This window comes from Oncorhynchus nerka, linkage group LG2 (genome assembly GCF_034236695.1).
Source record: "Oncorhynchus nerka isolate Pitt River linkage group LG2, Oner_Uvic_2.0, whole genome shotgun sequence".
Taxonomy (NCBI): domain Eukaryota; kingdom Metazoa; phylum Chordata; class Actinopteri; order Salmoniformes; family Salmonidae; genus Oncorhynchus; species Oncorhynchus nerka.
Window position 1 is genome coordinate 84,974,577 of NC_088397.1, and position 21,657 is coordinate 84,996,233.

Genomic DNA, 21,657 nt, shown 5'->3' on the forward strand with positions numbered 1-21,657 from the left:
AAAATCGGCCAGCGGCTGAATCTAGTTGATGATCCCTGATTTATTGGGTTCAAGTCACAGGAGGTTGGTGGCACCTTAATTGAGGAGAATGAGCTTGTGGTAATGGCTGGAGTGGAATCAGTGGAATGGTATCAAACACATGGTTTCCATGGTTTCCATGTGCTTCATTTCATTCCATGAGCTCCATTCCAGACATTATTATGATCCTTCCTCCCCTCAGCAGTCTGAGTTCAAGTACTGTAGGTTGCTGATGGATAAAAGTTGTTAGAGGGGTGCTGGCCATAGGTACAGTTGGGAAGGATTTGATGAAGCACCACCAACTACAGCCAGCAGCCACCTCGATAATACATGGTTGCCATTTTGTGCCTGCACAATCACTACAAATCTGTTTGGGGGCGGAGGGGAAGGAAGAAGTATGAGTATATTTGGCCTAAATTGAGCAGAAGATAAAACAGTCCATGGAACGAATGACCAAATTAGCCACTTAGGTGACTGCTGCCGGACAGTTTTATCTCACTGATGACAGAGACCAGGCACACAGTGACACAGAAAAGACCACAGGGGCAATTGCGGTCGAACTCACCGATCACGCAGAAGGGCTTGCGGGCGAATTTCAGACGGCCCCTCCATCCTCTGTATCTGCAGCAGCATCCGGCGGCCCATATCCTCACTATGTACTCCACGCCGAACACCACGATGGTGACTATTTCCTGTTAAGGGAGAAAGGCTTCCTGTTACATCACAGCGTTGCCAGAGGCATTCATAACGCACATAATTCTGATATTATCATAATAGTTTTGCAAAGATAATATGGTTACCCCAAAACTAAGGAAATTAGAAGAAAATGATTCATATAGTATGTGTATATAGTCAGAACTGAGAGAGACATTTAGCAACTACTTTCTTACAGTATGAATTGGTTATATTATGAACAGCCAGCACATGCCATGTTTCTCCAGACTTAAAACGTTATTCCACTACTTTTCAACCTCATATTCATTATCTCCAGCACAAAACCATTGTCTATATATGTGCAAATGGCATGCTACTGATACGCGTCATGTAAGTGTGAACCAAAGTGCCTACCAGTATATACAAGGCATCTTCAGAACTCTTCTCATACTCCTTAATGGTGGAAAACACAGAGAGGACCAGACAGGAGAAGACCAGCACAAAACTGTGGATAACAAGATAAGAGATAACATGTTCAATTACAAACAGTTTCCTTCTCCACCGATAATCACTATAAGTACCCCCATACACAGCAGGCAAGACAATCGATCTGCAAGTAATTCAAATTTCACACACAGAGGTCTGCTGGGGTCTCATTGGCTCCTTCACAAATTCAATTGAGGAATTGCTGAGGTCCACTGAGAGTATCCCTCCCAAGATATAAAAAGACATATGAGATTTTGCAGGCCATGCAGGAAATTAGTCTGACTGTAGCTGCTTAGGAACCCAAGAGGGGTTCAGTCCAATATACTGTATCAGAGCTGGGTAGAAGGGGAAAAATAAACTTATTAACAGATCTGTCTGATTTTTCACTCTTTGGTCAAATCAAATTGTATTGGTCACATATTGTACACATGGTTAGCAGATGTTAATGCGAGTGTAGCGAAATGCTTGGTTACACAGGTTGAAATGGTGCGTATTAGGCTTGACGTTATAGTAGACAGCGATGTTATAGTAGGCAGATATGTTATAGTAGACAGAGATGTTACAGTAGACAGAGATGTTATAGTAGACAGAGATGTTACAGTAGACAAAGATGTTACAGTAGACAGAGATATTATAGTAGACAGAGATTTTACAGTAGGCAGATATGTTACAGTAGACAGATATGTTACAGTAGGCAGATATGTTACAGTAGACAGAGATGTTATAGTAGACAGAAATTTTATAGTAGACAGAGATGTTATAGTAGACAGATGTTATAGTAGACAGAGATGTTACAGTAGACAGAGATGTTATAGTAGGCAGATATGTTATAGTAGACAGAGATGTTATAGTAGACAGAGATGTTACAGTAGACAGAGATGTTATAGTAGACAGAGATGTTACAGTAGACAGAGATGTTATAGTAGACAGAGATGTTACAGTAGACAGAGATGTTACAGTAGACAGATATTATAGTAGACAGAGATGTTATAGTAGGCAGATATGTTATAGTAGACAGCGATGTTATAGTAGACAGAAATGTTATAGTAGGCAGATATGTTATAGTAGACAGAGATGTTACAGTAGACAGAGATGTTACAGTACACAGAGATGTTATAGTAGACAGAAATGTTACAGTAGACAGAGATGTTACAGTAGACAGATATTATAGTAGACAGAGATGTTATAGTAGGCAGATATGTTATAGTAGACAGCGATGTTACAGTAGACAGAGATGTTACAGTAGACAGATATTATAGTAGACAGAGATGTTATAGTAGGCAGATATGTTATAGTAGACAGCGATGTTATAGTAGACAGAAATGTTATAGTAGGCAGATATGTTATAGTAGACAGAGATGTTACAGTAGACAGAGATGTTACAGTGGACAGAGATGTTATAGTAGACAGAGATGTTACAGTAGACAGAGATGTTACAGTAGACAGATATTATAGTAGACAGAGATGTTATAGTAGGCAGATATGTTATAGTAGACAGCGATGTTATAGTAGGCAGATGTATTATAGTAGACAGCGATGTTATAGTGGACAGATATTATAGTAGACAGAGATGTTATAGTAGGCAGATATGTTATAGTAGACAGCGATGTTATAGTAGACAGAAATGTTATAGTAGGCAGATATGTTATAGTAGACAGAGATGTTACAGTAGACAGAGATGTTACAGTAGACAGAGATGTTATAGTAGACAGAGATGTTACAGTAGACAGAGATGTTACAGTAGACAGAGATGCTACAGTAGACAGATGTTATAGTAGACAGATGTTACAGTAGACAGATGTTACAGTAGGCAGATATGTTACAGTAGACAGATATGTTATAGTAGGCAGATGTGTTACTGTAGACAGCGATGTTATAGTAGACAGATATGTTATAGTAGACAGCGATGTTATAGTAGGCAGATATGTTATAGTAGACAGCGATGTTATAGTAGACAGCGATGTTACAGTAGACAGAGATGTTATAGTAGACAGAGATGTTATAGTAGACATCGATGTTATAGTAGACAGATATGTTATAGTAGACAGATATGTTATAGTAGGCAGATATGTTATAGTAGACAGCGATGTTATAGTAGACAGAGATGTTACAGTAGACAGAGATGTTATAGTAGACATAGATGTTATAGTAGACAGAGATGTTACAGTAGACAGCGATGTTACAGTAGACAGAGATGTTATAGTAGACAGAGATGTTATAGTAGACATCGATGTTATAGTAGACAGATATGTTATAGTAGACAGATATGTTATAGTAGACAGATATGTTATAGTAGGCATATATGTTATAGTAGACATCGATGTTATAGTAGACAGAGATGTTACAGTAGACAGAGATGTTATAGTAGACATCGATGTTATAGTAGACAGATATGTTACAGTAGACAGAGAAGTTATAGTAGACAGCGATGTTATAGTAGGCAGATATGTTATAGTAGACAGAGATGTTACAGTAGACAGATGTTCTAGTAGACAGATAGATATATTACATTAGACAGATGTTGTAGGAGACAGAAGTGTTATAGCAGACAGAGATGTTATATTAGACAGATATGTTATAGTAGACAGATATGTTATAGTAGACAGATGTTATAGTAGACAGAGATGTTATAGTAGACAGATAGATATATTACATTAGACAGATGTTATAGTAGACAGAGATGTTATAGTAGACAGATAGATATATTACATTAGACAGATGTTATAGTAGACAGAGATGTTATAGTAGACAGAGATGTTACAGTAGACAGATGTTCTAGTAGACAGAGATGTTACAGTAGACAGATGTTATAGTAGACAGATGTTATCGTAGACAGATGCTATCGTAGACAGATAGATATATTACATTAGACAGATGTTGTAGGAGACAGAAGTGTTATAGCAGACAGATATGTTATAGTAGACAGATATGTTATAGTAGAGAGAGATGTTATAGTAGACAGAGATGTTATAGTAGACAGAGATGTTATAGTAGACAGATATGTTATAGTAGACAGATAGATATATTACATTAGACAGATGTTGTAGGAGACAGAAGTGTTATAGCAGACAGAGATGTTATAGTAGACAGATAGATATATTACATTAGACAGATGTTGTAGGAGACAGAAGTGTTATAGCAGACAGAGATGTTATAGTAGACAGAGATGTTATAATAGGCAGATATGTTATAGTAGACAGAGATGTTACAGTAGACAGAGATGTTACAGTAGACAGATATGTTATAGTAGACAGATGTTATAGTAGACAGATAGATATATTACATTAGACAGATGTTGTAGGAGACAGAAGTGTTATAGCAGACATAGATGTTATAGTAGAGAGAGATGTTATAGTAGACAGATAGATATATTACATTAGACAGATGTTGTAGGAGACAGAAGTGTTATAGTAGCCAGAGGTGCAAATGTTGGAGTTGCGGCGAGGGGGAGATGAGGAAATTCTAGAACAGGAAGTGAGAGGAAAAGGCGAAAGAAAATGAGAGAAAATGTATTGAAGACAGTATTGCTATTCCCAGAGTCTCCCTAAGGAAAAAGGTATAGTGACTTCAAATCAAATCACATTTTATTGGTCACATACACATGTTTAGCAGATGTTATTGCGGGTGTAGCAAAATGCTTGTGTTCCTAGCTCCAACAGTGCAGTAATATCTAACAATTTCACAACAACACACACAAATTAAAAGAATGGAATTAAGAATATATAAATATTTGATGTCAGAGCGGCATAGACTAAAATACAGTAGAATAGAATAGAATACAGTATATACTTTACATATGAGATGAGTAATGCAAAATATGTAAACGTTATTAAAGTGACTAGGGTTCCCTTATTAAAGTGGCCAGTGATTTCAAGTATAGGTATATCGAGCAGCAGTCTCTAAGGTGCTAGTGATGGCTATTTAACAGTCTGATGGCCTTGAGATAGACTGAAAAACAGCTTCTCTCAGTCCCAGCTTTGATGCCCCTTCCCTGACCTCGCCTTCTGGATGATAGTGGAGTGAACAGGCAGTGGATCGGGTGGTTGTTGTCCTTCAGGATCTTTTTGGCCTTCCTGTGACATCGGGTGCTGTAGGTGTCCTGTAGTAAGGCAGGTAGTTTTCCCCCAGTGATGTGTTGGGCAGACCGCACCACCCTCTGGAGAGCCCTGCGGTTGCAGGCGGTACAGTTGTCATACTAGGCAGTGATACAGCCCGGCAGGATGCTCTCAATTGTGCATCTGGAAAAGTTTGTGAGTGTTTTAGGTGTCAAGCCACATTTATTCAGCCTCCTGAAGTTGTTGCGCTGTTGCGCCTTCTTCACCACACTGTCGGTGTGGGTGGACCATTTCAGGTTGTCAGTGATGTGTACGCTGAGGAAGTCCACTGTTGTCCCGTGGATGTGGATAGGGGGGTGCTCCCTCTGTGGTTTTCTGAACTCAATGAGACTTTGTGGTTAAACAAAGGTTCAGTAAAATAAAAAAAGATACTTAAAGTGATCAAAGTTTGTCAGATGTTTTCAAACCTCAAAATTTGAAAAATGTCAAGACGCCTCCGTGCTCAGACCATCTGTTGTGTAGATCCAAGTAAATCCCAAATTAATGGCAAAGATATGCAGCAACTAATTTAAGCATTTTAAATTGACTATCCAATTAATGGCGTGAAACTGTGAACAGATGGTGTGGGATGTGGACTCATCTCAATATTAAACAGCACTTTTCTGTTTCTCGTCTAAGAATGTCTCACGGCTTGATTTTGACTGACAGTCTAGGGACTTATTTAAAGTGATAGTCTAAACATAAACGTTTCTCACTTTGAATATACCACATGCTTATTAAACCAAAATGGATCCAAAACCGAGGCCACCAACACATTTTCCTTGACTGCATTCGCACTGCAGTCGCAATGATAGTGATATGCGGTTGTTTTGTTTTAATTTAATTTATTTATTTTACCTTTATTTAACCAGGCAAGTCAGTTAAGAACAAATTCTCATTTTCAATGACGGCCTAGGAACAATGGGTTCACTGCCTGTTCAGGGGCAGAACGACAGATTTGTACCTTGTCAGCTCGGGGGTTTGAACTTGCAACCTTCCGGTCACTAGTCCAACGCTCTAACCACTAGGCTACCCTGCTACCCATCCTCTTACCAGTTTCGGTCAATGAACTGATTGTAAGTGGCCATGGAAGAGAGCATCCGCAAAATGACTCCATTACCGGTCAAAAGTTTTAGAACACCTACTCATTCAAGTTTTTTAAAGTTTTTTTTTACTATTTTCTACATTGTAGAACAATAGTAAAGACATAACAACTATGAAATAACCAAAAAGTGTTAAACAAATCAAAATATATTTAATATTTGAGATTCTTCAAATAGCCACCCTTTGCCTTGATGACAGCTTTGCACACTCTTGGCATTCTCTCAACCAGCTTCACCTGTAATGCTTTTCCAAAAGTCTTGAAGGAGTTCCCACATATGCTGAGCACTTGTTGCCAGCTTTTCCTTCACTCTGCAGTCCAACTCATCCCAAACCATCTCAATTGGGTTGATGTCGGGGATTGCGGAAGCCAGGTCATCTGATGCAGCACTCCATCACTCCCCTTCTTGGTCAAATAGCCCTTACACAGCCTGGAGGTGTGTTGGGTCATTGTCCTGTTGAAAAACAAATGAAAGTCCCACTAAGCCCAAACCAGATGGGATGGGGTATCACTGTGGAATGCTGTGGTAGCCATGCTGGTTAAGTGTACCTTGAATTCTAAATAAATCACAGACAGTGTCACCAGCAAAGCACCCCCATACGATCACTCCTCCTCCATGCTTCACGGTGGGAACCACACATGCGGAGATCTGTTCACTCACACCGCATCTCACAAAGACACGGCGGTTGGAATCAAAAATCTCCAATTTGGACTCCAGACCAAACGACACATTTCCATGTCCATTGCTTGTGTTTCTTGGCCCAAGCAAGTCTCTTCTTCTTATTGGTGTTCTTTAGTAGTGGTTTCTTTGCAGCAATTCGACCAAGAAGACCTGATTCACACAGTCACCTCTGAACAGTTGATGTTGAGATTTGTCTGTTACTTGAACTCTTTTTTGACCTGCAATTTCTGAGGCTGGTAACTTGAATGAACGTATCCTCTGCAGCAGAGGTAACTCTGGGTCTTCCATTCCTGTGGCAGTCCTTATGAGAGCTTGATTAATTATAGCACTTGATGGTTTTTGCGACTGCACTTAAAGAAACGTTCAAAGTTCTTGAAATGTTCCGTATTGACTGACCTTCATGTCTTAAAGTAATGATGGACTGTTGTTTCTTTTTGCTTATTTGAGCTGTTCTTGCCTTAATATGGACTTGGCCTTTTACCAAATAGGGCTATCTTCTGTATACCACCCCTACCTTGTCACAACACAACTGATTGGCTCAAACGCATTAAGAATGAAAGAAATTCCACAAATGAACTTTTAAGAAGGCACACCAGTTAATTGAAATGCATTCCAGGTGACTACCTCATGAAGCTGGTTGAGAGAATGCCAAGAGTGTACAAAGTTGTTATCAAGTCAGTGGGTGGCTTTTGGCTTTGGCTATACACTTTTTTGGTTATTACATGATTCCATATGTGTTGTTTCATAGTTTTGATGTCTTCACTGGTATTCTACAGTGTAGAAAATAGTCAAAATAAAGAAAAACCCTTGGATGAGTAGGTGCTCTAAAACCTTTGACCGGTAGTGTACACGTAAAATGTTGTATTGTTTCAAGGACAACTGAGGGAGACATCTGCTGTCTATTATGGCTGACAATGCTTCCCCTGGCACATCAATGTGTGATGCATAAAATTTCCAACAAGGGAAAATGGGTAGCACCTCGTCACCAGGACAGCGGCTGAGTCTCAAATGGCACGCTATTTCCCTTTAAAGTACATTGTTCACACTGTGGGCCTCGGTCAAACGTAGTGAACTATGTAGGGAATAGGGTTCCATTTGTGGATGTAGACAGATAGCACAACCAGTGCTCTAGCACAGAGTCGCTGCAGACTCATTAGACCCCTTCGTCTACGTGGAAACAGTTGTCTAGTACGTAGATGAAACATCCCACGTCAGTGCGCTTACAGCCATTTGAAGATATAAACTGATGAATCATTGGATGAACAGTGCTGTATCGGGGATGAGAAAAGAGAGAGAGAAAAATGTTTGTCCTACTACTTAAAACCTAGGCTATAATCCTTTTAACCTTTTATAAGCATGTATGAATCTGTACAATGTATTGTAATAGGTATTATTATATGGTATTATATTTCTGGATACCAACATTTAAACTTACTCAAAATGGATGTTTTTTAGTCATGACACTGCGTTTGGCTAATAAACTTGGGTCAATGGAACCTGCCTAATTATAAACAGATCATGTTCTAATAACAGATAATGCAAGCATGGCTGCAGAGAGTTTCAACCATATTCCTCACACCAGTCCAATATTTAGTACATCTATGAGGGAGAGTGTATGAGTGCACACTTCAGGACAGAGTACAGAATAGAAATATAGTCTAAAGCTCCATAGGCTGAGCTGGAGACATACAGGATGTAAACCAAACCATGCTCCGTTTCATGTCTGGGCCTGCTCCTCTGTCTGGGCCTACTCCTCTGTCTGGGCCTGCTCCTCTGTCTGGGCCTGCTCCTCTGTCTGGGCCTACTCCTCTGTCTGGGCCTACTCCTCTGTCTGGGCCTGCTCCTCTGTCTGGGCCTACTCCTCTGTCTGGGCCTGCTCCTCTGTCTGGGCCTACTCCTCTGTCTGGGCCTGCTCCTCTGTCTGGGCCTACTCCTCTGTCTGGGCCTACTCCTCTGTCTGGGCCTACTCCTCTGTCTGGGCCTACTCCTCTGTCTGGGCCTGCTCCTCTGTCTGGGCCTGCTCCTCTGTCTGGGCCTACTCCTCTGTCTGGGCCTACTCCTCTGTCTGGGCCTGCTCCTCTGTCTGGGCCTACTCCTCTGTCTGGGCCTGCTCCTCTGTCTGGGCCTACTCCTCTGTCTGGGCCTGCTCCTCTGTCTGGGCCTGCTCCTCTGTCTGGGCCTGCTCCTCTGTCTGGGCCTGCTCCTCTGTCTGGGCCTGCTCCTCTGTCTGGGCCTACTCCTCTGTCTGGGCCTGCTCCTCTGTCTGGGCCTGCTCCTCTGTCTGGGCCTCTGTCTGGGCCTGCTCCTCTGTCTGGGCCTACTCCTCTGTCTGGGCCTGCTCCTCTGTCTGGGCCTGCTCCTCTGTCTGGGCCTACTCCTCTGTCTGGGCCTGCTCCTCTGTCTGTCTGGCCTGCTCCTCTGTCTGGGCATACTCTCTGTCTGGGCCTGCTCCTCTGTCTGGGCCTACTCCTCTGTCTGGGCCTGCTCCTCTGTCTGGGCTGCTGTCTGGGCCTGCTCCTCTGTCTGGGCCTACTCCTCTGTCTGGGCCTGCTCTGTCTGGGCCTACTCCTCTGTCTGGGCCTGCTCCTCTGTCTGGGCCTACTCCTCTGTCTGGGCCTGCTCCTCTGTCTGGGCCTACTCCTCTGTCTGGGCCTGCTCCTCTGTCTGGGCCTGCTCCTCTGTAGAGGATGAGCAGCAGGGTTGAAGGATTCCTTTTCCTTTTGTATCGCTTATCTCCCTCTTAAGGTATTAGTCTGGGTCCTAGAGAATGGTCGCTCTCCTCTCTCCATCGCGCTCTCTCTCAGATATCACCAGGCTCTGGTCATTGATAAATCCATTCCTGGGGTCGTTTTTGCAATAGAAGGCTGCTCTTCTTCCCTCACAGTGTCAGTGGGGTGGGCTACAGTAAGCCGTCACACCATCTTGCCTAGGGCTCAGACAGATGCTGCCAGACAGGCTGGAAGAAATACAGTCCACTCAGCAGCAGCAATAGCAGCACAGGGAGTACAGAGAGCCAGAGGACAAGTCTAGCCTGTCTTAGACCTGCAGCACAGCATCTCTACCAGCGCCGTGGAGGATAAGGGGGGGAGAGGCAAGAGAGGGAGAGAGATAAAGGAGACGTAGAAAGACAGAGAAGGTGAAAATTAAAGGTATAAAGAGAGGCAATAAAAAGAGAAAACGACTGCACTCCACACAAGCCCCCACAGTGCTCCAGCAAGCAGCACGGGGGCAGTGGATCAAAAAAACTCAAAGCACAAATAAAATAACAGATAGCCCTGCAGTCATTTCTCACTTGGGTGTGTATGTGTTTGTCTGTCTGTGTATAGGCATGTTTGTTTTTAATTTCACACACAGTTAAGCAGCAATCAGCTAATGCAGCTACTATGTACTTTTATTTTGATTCATAACAACAACAAAAAATTTACCCCGTTTTCTCCCCAACTTCGAGGTATCCAATTGGTAGTTACAGTCTCGTCTCATCACTGCAACTCCCGTACGGATTCGGGAGAGGCGAAGGTCGAGAGCAGTGTGTCCTCCGAAACTCAACCCAGCTGAGCTGCACTGCTTCTTGACACAATGCCCACTTAACCCGGAAGCCAGCCGCACCAATGTGTCGGAGGAAACACTGTTGTACAACTGGCGACTGTGTCAGTGTGCACTACGCCCGGCCCGCCCCAGGAGTCGCTAGTGCGCGATGGGACAAGACATCCCTGCCGGCCAAACCCTCCCCTAACCCGCACGACGCTGGGCCAATTGTACGCTGTCCCATGGGTCTCCCGGTCACGGCCGGCTGCGACAGAGCCTGGACTCGAATCCAGAATCTCTAGTAGCACAGCTGGCACTGCGACGCAGTGCCTTGGACCACCGCGCCACTTGGGAGGCAGCTACTATGTACTTTTAATGTAATCTCAACTGCAGTCCAGGTCTTTTGGTTCTGCTGAAACACAGTGATAACATTAAGCTACATTCCCCTCAGCATACCCTGTACATCTCCGCCATGCAAATGAGTTCACGGAAAAGCGCTCTCCAGCAGGGAATACGAGGTTAAAGGTCAGCGCTCTCATCTGGGCCCAGTGACTTCACTGAAACCTCCGATTGGATTTGAGGAGACCGAGCTAATTGGTGCCACCGCCACCAACTTTTCTGTCCGAAGTGTTTTTGTACATGTCGAACACAGCCCAGTTCAAAATGGAGGCCCGCTTTGAACTCAGAGAGTGTTGCTCGCTGGAACGATCGATCGGTCAGTTTTCGGCATGTGATGTTGGAGTAGCATAAGCCTGAAGGAGCAAATTGAGAATATGATAGTGAACCATGCATTCTGATGGTCAATGACGAACATGGGAAGGATTCATGAAGAATGACTGTTAAAAACCACTCTACTTAGAATCGAAAGCTACTTGTACGATAGGATTGTTTTAGAAAGTGAAGTAGTGTCAAGATGGGTTTGGTATACGGCACGGGAGGCTGGTGAGGGGAGGACAGGCCATAATGGCTGGAATGGTGTGAATGGAAAGATATCAAACACATGGAAACCATGGAAACCATGTGTTTGATACCAATCCATTCATTCTGTTCCAGCCATTACTGTGAGCCAGCTCGTCCTTCCCAATTAAGGTGCCACCATCCACCTGTGCTATACAGGTATGTAAGTTGTAACATGGGTTGATGCTGTCTGGCAGTCCCTAAGCTATGACCTTGATGAGGTGCTGCATATTTCAGGTGTGTGTGTGTGTGTGTGTGTGTGTGTGTGTGTGTGTGTGTGTGTGTGTGTGTGTGTGTGTGTGTGTGTGTGTACAGTACATGTGTTTGCTCTCTCCTTGACACAACCACCTCTGAGGACAGAGGCATCGATTACAGCTCATAAGGCTGTGGTCAATATATTGTACAGGGCTTCAACAGATGACTTGACCCCTCAGACCATATTATGTTCAAATCAACAACAAATATAGATTTCCAGGCACCTGCCTGTAAAGGGAAAACAGTATGGCCAAGGTTCCAAATGGCACCCTACTCAACTATGTAGTGCACTATTCACCATATTCCCTATGTAGTGCACTACTCAGCATATTTCATTTGTAGTACACTACTCACCATTTGCCCTATGTAGTGCACTACTCACCCTATTCCCTATGTAGTAAACTACTCACCCTATTCCCTATGTAGTACACTACTCAACCTATTCCCTATGTAGTGCACTACTCACCCTATTCCTTATGCAGATCACTACTCATCCTATTCCTTATGCAGATCACTACTCACCCTATTCCTTATGCAGATCACTACTCAACCTATTCCCTATGTAGTACACTACTCACATTATTCCCTATGTAGTGCCCTACTCACCCTATTCCCTATATAGTGCCCTACTCACCCTATTCCCTATATAGTGCCCTACTCACCCTATTCCCTATATAGTGCACTACTCACCCTATTCCCTATATAGTGCCCTACTCACCCTATTCCCTATATAGTGCCCTACTCACCCTATTCCCTATATAGTGCACTACTCACCCTATTCCCTATATAGTGCCCTACTCACCCTATTCCCTATATAGTGCCCTACTCACCCTATTCCCTGTATAGTGCACTACTCACCCTATTCCCTATTTAGTGCCCTACTCACCCTATTCCCTATATAGTGCACTACTCACCCTATTCCCTATATAGTGCACTACTCACCCTGTATAGTGCACCACTTTTGACCAGGGCCTTTACGCGCATATGACTAAGACAATGGCAGTTAAAACAAAAACAGGAAGTGTTCTGAAAAGCTGTTTCGTGAAACCCAAATGGTTATGCAAAGAATAACAGCAATTTACTTAAATCAAATGATAGGGGGAAAAAGTTTGAATAATATCTGAAATGCCTGCTGTATCCATTTAATTTCCTAAGCATATAGCCTTCTTTAAATGGGCAATCTGCGGTTCAAACAACAAAGCGGAACCCTGCCTCTGTTTTGGTAAACAGCTGAGGGAGGGGGCTGGAGAAATCTATCCCCTCAAGTTCATACAGAATCTGACCATCCATGAGATGAAATGTATTGTTTTAACAATGTTTTTTACTTCTTAATTCCTCTCTGTGATAAACATGTCCATATTCAAAACAAATACTAATTATTCAACAGTCCCTGAGCTTTCACACCTCCCTTCAGCTGGAAACGGTGGAATGGGGATTTGAAGGATGGCTTAAAGATGTGGCTCATTCTGAAGGTAAGAGAAGCCGGCTGTTTGGATATTCCGAGCATGCGGCTGTATCTCTTGGGCACGTATCCACAAACACCTCAGATGTGCTTGGCCATGGAGTGTGATAGGTGTTGGGTCGACTCTGAGGTGTGTGTGTGTGCCGTGCAGGGTGACATTTCTGGAGGTTTTCTGGTTTTGACAGAGGCGTCTCTAACCTTTGAACTAACCTTTGATGTAATGTACAGGAGGCAGGCTGACACCTGTCAGCTGCTGCAGTTGCAACATTGGCTGTGTTTGTCTCCATGCACTGTGTGTTAGCACATTGCAACGTAGGCACAGCCTCAATTATGCAAACCCAAGCAGACACTGGTACAAATACTCAAATGTACGCACACACACATAAAAATTGTGCCTGTCAAGTACTTGTCACCTACATAATAACTGTCAACTCCGTAATGGCGTCTGTTTTGACACACTCGTCAAACACTTGAGCACACCTTTCTCCATACAAGTGGTTAATTGGTCATGTCTAATGCAGTGGTTTTCAACCGGTGTGCCGCTGCACACTGGTGTGCCTTGATCATTTTTTTAGAAACGTGACCTGTGGAATGAACGTGGGATTTTGACTGGGGAACATCAGTGCCACTAGAACGAATAGCAATCAGATAATACATTGAGTGGCACACATGGTTCCATCTGGATTGTTGTTTCTTGTCCGGTGTGCTGGAGCTGTTACATTTGTATAATTTGAGGGGTGCGCAACACAAGCACAGTAATGTGTACAATTGGACTTTGCCTGTGAGAACCATTATCACAGGCAAGTCTGGTGATGCTTATCAGTACCACAGCATCTCCCATAGAAACAAAGGAAGAATGGCTTTGTGTCTGTGGTTGGATCTTTACAATGCAGACAACTGTCTATAGATCTTTCCGTTCAAAAGTAGGGAAAGTGGGGTGTTGAGCCAAAGAGGTAAGCTTAGCCACCCTTGTTTCTAGTAAACCATACACAAAATTAATAATTTGATCAAATATTTAGGAAGAGATCATAATTTTAAAAACCACATGGAAAAAGTGGTAAGCAAGTTAGGTGAAAAAAATACAGATTTTCAACAAGTCTAATTAATGTTTTGTTTTAGAGGTTTCATGATGCTTGTATCTAAACTTAAGTAGATCATTTTAAGATTGTTTTATACATAAGTTGGGGTCTCTATAAGCTTCAATATTAGGTCTTAAACCTAACATGAAAGTGCTTCCTCGTAGCTGTGTGGGCTTATATAGTCAAAAAGATGTTTATTTTGTATTGTTTATTTGGATCCCCATTAGCTTTTGAAGAAGCAGCAGCTACTCTTCCTGGGTCGCTGATAGACAAGGAAAGTCACGCTAATATTAAATACAATATACAAACAATGCAACAATTTGTTTTTAACAATACAACAATAAAATCATGTGTGTTAGAGAGAGAGTGTGTGTGTGTGTGTGTGTGTGTGTGTGTGTGTGTGTGTGTGTGTGTCCTCACAGTCCCTGCCGTCCATTAGTTGTTTTTTTAATCAGTGTGTGTGTGTGTGTGTGTGTGTGTGTGTGTGTGTGTGTCCTCACAGTCCCTGCCGTCCATTAGTTGTTTTTTTAATCAGTTTTTAAAGGTAATTTTGCTGTTTGAGTAATTGGAGACAGAAGAGAGTTTCATGCGATCATGGCTCTGTATAAAACTGTGCATAGCTGTGAATGTGTTTTTTTTTGGACTTGGGGACTGTGAAGAGACCTCTGGAGGCATGTCTTGTGGGGTATGTATGGGTGTCTGAGCTGAATGTTACTTGAATTTGCAGACAATCTTGAAATTTCATCAAAGTAATATTTTGAATAAAAACTAGGAGAGAAGCAGTTCATCTGTTGTCAACTCTCAACCATGAAGGACTGGCATGCATGTTGTTGATGTTACTTCTGTATGTGCAGTTAAGGGAAAGGCATGCTGCTCTGTGTTGAGCCAGCTGCAGCTTTGCTCGGTCTTTCTTTGCTGCACTTTACCATATTACCAGACAGTAATCAAGATGGGACCAGATGGGACCAGACCAGAGCCTGAACAACTAGCACAGAAACACAAACTTTAAAAATATATATTTTTATAAACAGACATAACCCTCCCCATCTTCACAACAACTTGCCATGATAATTGACCATGAAATGTTATACCTAGGAGTTTTGCTTCCTCAACTTGCTCATTGGTCACACCCTTTACATAGAACTTCAGTGGAGGTCTAGGTCTTAGAGAATGTTTTGAACCAAATACAATGCTTTTAGTTTTAGATGTATTTAAGACCAGTTCATTATTAATCACCCATTCTGATACTGACTGTAACTCCTTATTTGGGTGCTGACATGTAGTTTGGAATAATCCGCATACACAGTCGTTCTAGTAAGACCAGTAGCAAATAATTTGTAAAAAATTAAGAAGGGTTATGGCCCAAGGTAAGTGCCCTGAGGGACACCACACTGTACATATCGGATGTTAGAGAAGCTTCCATTGAAGAACACTCTCTGGGTTCTATTGGATAAATAACTCTCCAAACAAGCAATAGCAAGTGTTTTTTTAAAATAACAATTTATGGAAAAAAACGCACACCTCTTCAAGAAACCCCCACTGGTGGTCTATAAGCGTGGTCACAATATTGGAGATAGTTTGGTGAGGTCTGACATTCCCCATGAGCCCAGTCAGACCTACAAATGTGTCTCATGCGCACAGTGCAATAGCAATATAAAAACATCTTTCTTCAGACACCCACATACAGGTGGAAAGATCCCTGTTAGAGGTATCATCTCATGCAAGACCAAGGGAGTAATCTATCTCATCACCTGTTCATGTGGAAAAGCCTACATGGACAAACGAAAACGACCGTTAAAACAACGCATAGCTGAACACCGCAGCTTAATCAGGTGTAAGAACATTGACTATCCAGTAGCAGCTCACTTTGTTGAAGCTAACCATCCCATCTCCTCCCTCAAATACAAAGGCATTGAGCATGTTGCTCTACCAAGGAGATGAGGTAACATTGAGATCCTATTACTACAAAGGGAGGCTTACTGGATATCCTATCTAAAAAAATTACACCCTAGCGGTCTGAATATTGACTTTGATCTCAGGCCCTTCTTATGAACACATTTTTCCTTTATGAACAAGTTGTATAAATTGAAAAATCATTTTACAGCTTATTAGCGTATGTTCCCCCCGTTGATGATCCTCATTATATATTAAGGTCGGACCAAAAGATTACATGTAACAAAGATTAAATTAAATATGAAATTATTATGTGAAAATGAATGAAACAATAATGTATGTTGATGCTAATATGATGTACAATATACCATTATATTTCTATATGAACAATAGCGTAATATATTTAATATGCCATATACTATTTTTTAACAGTTTCACTATTTCATTTTAATTAACTTCCTTTCCATCAGTTTACTAAGAACAGGCAGCAAACTGATTGGACCGTTGATATAGCCAGCAAAGGGTTCTTTACAATGTTTAGGCAGTGGAATTACTTTAGCTTCCTTCCACGACATGGACACACACTCCTTAAAACTTTGGTTAAAGATCTAGCAAATAGGGGTGGTAATACAGTCTGCTACCATTCTCAATAGTTTCCCATTAAAGTTGTCTATGCCTGGTGGCTTATCATTATTGATGGATGACAATAGTTTTTCCACCTCTTATCCACCTCTCCCACACTAATAAAATATAAATCCTTCTCTTTCATTATTAGATCTTTTATACAAAAATATAATGGTTCATTATTCAATGTCATTTAACTTCTACATTTTTCCACTTTACTAGTAATTGAAATGACTGGCAATATCAAAACGTTTTGTTATAAATTATCCATCAACTTCAAAGAACGATGGAGATGAATTGGGTTTTCTGCCCATGATATCACTTAAGCTACTTTTTCCATTGCGTTTTACAGCCATGTGAAAAAGTAAGTACACCCCCTGGAAAGTTCTCTTTTTTTTAACATATTTGGACAGATGGATATGTAATCTTCACTTGAACACTATTGACAGATAAAGGTAATATAATTTAACAAATTACACTGAAAGATTATACTTTGCAATCATTTATTCAACTAAAATCAACAGAAATGCGATTCCATAGTGCAGAAAAAATAAGTACACCTCGAGCTTCAATAGCTGTGTTGCCCCGATTGGCTGAAATAACTTGTAACTGCCTATCAGTCTCTTACATCGACAGGAAGGAATTTTACAGTACTGCTTCAACTGTGTCATGTTCGAGGGCTTTGTTGCGTGCACGGCCCACTTCAAGTCCCCCCACAGCATTTCGATAGGGTTGAGATCTGGGCCATTCCATAACCCTTCATTTCTTATTTTTGAGCCATTCTGTCTTAGCTTTGCTTTAGTGTTTTGGATCATTGTCCTGTTGCAAGATCCATGTTCGGTTCAGCTTCAGCTTTTTGACAGATGACCTCACATTCTCAATAATTCTCTGGTAACTTATCTGTCCAGAGCACATTGTTCCAGTAGTTTTGGTCTTTACTCAGGTGTCTTGATATTATTGTTTTAGAGCAGAGGCTTCTTCCTTCCTGACCTCCCATGTAGGAACGTTTGTGCAGACTCTTTCTGACAGTTGACTCATGCACTTCAATATTGATTGTAGCAAGAGAGGCCGGTAGATCCCTTGATGTCACCCTGGGCTTCTTAGAGACGTCTATGATCATCTTTCAGTCAGCTCTTGGGCTGAATTTGGTGGGACGACCTGTCCTAGGTAGATTGCCAGTGGTCTGTAATTTTCTCCATTTGTCGATGATCTGTCGGACAGTGGAATGATGTACTTCAAATTGCTTGGAAATGGATTTGTAACCCCTGCCAGACTCACGGGCATCAATAATCGTTCTTCTGAGGGCCTCGGGTATGTATTTTGATCTTGGCATGATGTGTACCACACACCCATATAGTTAAGACCAAACCAAATTTTCACAAAAGGAAAATGCATTTTGGTTTATTTTAATTGCATAACATTTGTTAAATTGGGTTACCTTAGTCAATGAATGTGGGGATGTACTTTTCACATGACTGTATGTCATTTATCTTTGTTTGGTAATATAATTTCTTGTTATTTTTGTTAAGATTAGTCATAATATTTTTCAATTTACATTGTCAACCAATCAGTCTGAGCTACCTGGTCTGTTTGCCATTTTTTTGCATAATTTCTTAGAACCATACAATTTTTCAATTCATCATCAACAGGTTCATACTTGTCAAACCTTTGAAATAATAATTTTACAAATACTGCCAATGCTGCATCTGGATTAACTTTCCTCAAAAACATCAGACCAACATACATGTTTTACATCTTCAACAAACTAATCCTGAGAAAACATTTTGTATGATCTCTTGTAAATTACTTTAAGCCCAAAATGTGGAACTTTGGCTTTCCTTGTTATTGCCACAATGGCATGGTCACTACCGCCAATTGTAACTGATATTCCTTTGGAGCAAAGCTCTGCAGCATTAGTGGAGATATGATCAATACAAGTGAATGTCACAGATCCAACACTATTGGTATGCACTCTAGTTGGCTGAGTGATAATCTCTGTCATATTACAAGCATTAGTCACAGTTAGAATCATCCTCTTGAGAGGACAGCTAGTTGCTAACCAGTCAATGTTAAAGTCACCCAGAAAATAGACCTCTCTGTTCACATCACATACATTATCGAGCATTGCACACAAATGATCCAAATACTGACTGTTAGCCATTGGTAGACTATAGCAGCACCCCAAAAGAATAGGCTTTAGATTAACTTTCAACCACAACACTTCAACAACATTTGACATGAGATTCTCTATAATATACAGGATAATAGCTCTGAACATATACAGCAACAACACCTCCCCCATAGGCATTCCTGTCTCTTCCGGAGATCATATATCCCTATATTGCTACTGCTGTATCATCAAAGGAATTATCTAAGTAAGTTTCAGAGATGGACAGTATATGAATGTTATCCAATGTTAGCAAATGATTGATTTCATGATGCTTATAAGTTGAGAAAATGTAAATGTTTTCATCTCGGGCGTAATGCAAGGCATTATCACTGGAATATGAGGTAACAACAGGGCCTGTCCTATGTTAAATGTTTTTAAATGTTTTTAAAGGTCCTATGTTTTTAAAGGTGTAACACATGTGTTAAAATATTATTAAAATTATTAAAACAAAAAAGTGATTTTGATCATGTTGAATTGCATTAAGGAAATAAAGATGGTTTTAATAGAGTCAGTTGTGCCAAGAGAACACTTTCTTTTGGACAAGCTATGTTTCAAAACTAACGTTTACATGAATTCTGATTATTTCCAGGAATACACAACATCCTGAAATATATGTATATGTATATATCTTTGTTAAAGGAAGAATACTATACTGAACAAAAATATAAAACGCAACATGGAAAGTGTTAGTCATGAGCTGAAATAAAAGATTCCAGAAATGTTCCATACGCACAGAAAGCATATTTATCAAATGTTTTGTGCAGAAATGTGTTTACATCCCTCTTAGTGAACATTTCCCATTTGCCAAGATTATCCATCCATCTGACAGGTGTGGCATATCAAGAAGCTGATTAAACAGCATGATCATTACACAGGTGCACCTTGTGCTGGTGGACAATAAAAGGCCACTTTAAAATGTGCAGGTTTGTCACACAACACAATGCCACAGATGTCTCAAGTTTTGAGGTAGCGTGCAAATGGCATGCTGATTGCAGGAATGTCCACCAGAGTGGTTGCCAGAGAATGGACCATAAGCCATTTTAGAGAATTTGGCAGTATGTCCAACCGGCCTCACAACCGCAGACCACGTGTAACCACACCAGCCCAGGACTGCCACATCCAGCTTCTTCACCTGCAGGATCATCTGAGACCAGCCACCCAGACAGCTGATGAAACTGAGGAGTATTTCTGTCTGCAATAAATCCCTTTTGTGAGGAGAAATTCATTCTGATTGGCTGGGCCTGGCTCCCCAGTGGGTGGGCCTATGCTCTCTCAGGCCCACCTATGGCAGTGCCCCTGCCCAGTCATGTAAAATCCATAGATTAGAGCCTAATATATGTATTTAAATTGACTGATTTACTTATATGAACTGTAATTTAGCAAAATCATTGAAATTGTTGCATGTTGCGTTTAAATTTTTGTTCAATATATAATTCCCTTGATGGAGTGATGCTGAATGTAAAAAATGTCTCTCAACTTACCACACTGTCCTCTGAGACCTATTTTACCAGAACTATACATTTTTATTTCTATCAGAGATTTGCTGGACACTCTTTCCGTAGTATATCAGACCATATACCACGGGTGTGACAAAACATTTATTTTCACTGCTCTAATTACGTTGATAACCAGTTTATAATAGCAATAAGGCACCTCAGGGGTTTGTGGAATATGGCCAATATACCACACAGCGTTGCTTCGTGCCTAAGAACAGCCCTTAGCCATGGTATATTGGCCATGTACCACACCCCCTTGTGACTTAACGCTTAATTAGAAAGTCTGAAATACATTATACCGGTTGGCTTTCAGTAAAGTGTTGCTACACTACAACCCTCATCCACAGGCTATTAGACAAAGCACTGGGCGGAAGTGTCTGGGAACTAGATTACCACACTACCACTTGTAACATAATGCATCTCCCTTGCAGTGGTGTAAAGTATTTAATAAAACACTTTAAAGTACTACCTAAGTCGTTTTTGGGGGTATGTGTCCTTTACCTTTTTCTACATAAATGTTCCCTGACACCAAAAAGTACTTGTAACATTTTGAATGCTTAGCAGGACAGGAAAATGGTCAAATTCACACACTTATCAAGAGAACATTCTTGGTCCTCCCTACTGCCTCTGATCTGGCAGACTCACTAAGCATACATGCTTTGTTTGTAAATTATGTCCGAGTGTTGGAGTGTGCCACTAGCTATCCAACAATACATAAAAACTAGAAAATTGTGCCGTCTGGTTTGCTTCATATAAGGAATTTGAAATGATTTATACTTTTCATTTTGATACTTAAGTATATTTTTGCAATTACATTTACTTTTGATACTTAAGTATATGTCAAACCAAATATACTTTTAGACTTTTACTCAAGTACTATTTTACTGGGTGACTTTCACTTTTACTTGAGTCATTTTCTAGATATTTTTTCATTTAACCTTTATTTAACCAGGTAGGCCAGTTGAAAACAAGTTCTCATTTACAACTGCAACCTGGCCAAGATAAAGCAAAGCAATGCGACATAAACAACAACACATGAAATAAACAAACGTACAACAGAAAAGTCTATATACATTGTGTGCAAATGAAGTAAGATTAGGGAGGTAAGACAATAAATAGGCCATAGTGGCGAAATAATTACAATAAAGCAATTAAACACT

At 41.1% G+C, this 21,657-nt stretch overlaps 1 protein-coding gene across 1 annotated transcript in view; it reads right to left on the minus strand.

The window, feature by feature from the left end:
* LOC115143990 (potassium voltage-gated channel subfamily KQT member 2-like) overlaps nucleotides 1–21,657 on the minus strand; it is a 71,620-nt gene that overhangs the window by 45,131 nt on the left and 4,832 nt on the right. The window contains exons 2-3 of the mRNA XM_065004081.1: nucleotides 1,087–1,177; nucleotides 584–710 (exon numbers count right to left, since the gene is read on the minus strand). Coding sequence (XP_064860153.1) covers nucleotides 584–710; nucleotides 1,087–1,177 — 218 coding nt within the window. The remainder of the gene's footprint in view (nucleotides 1–583; nucleotides 711–1,086; nucleotides 1,178–21,657) is intronic.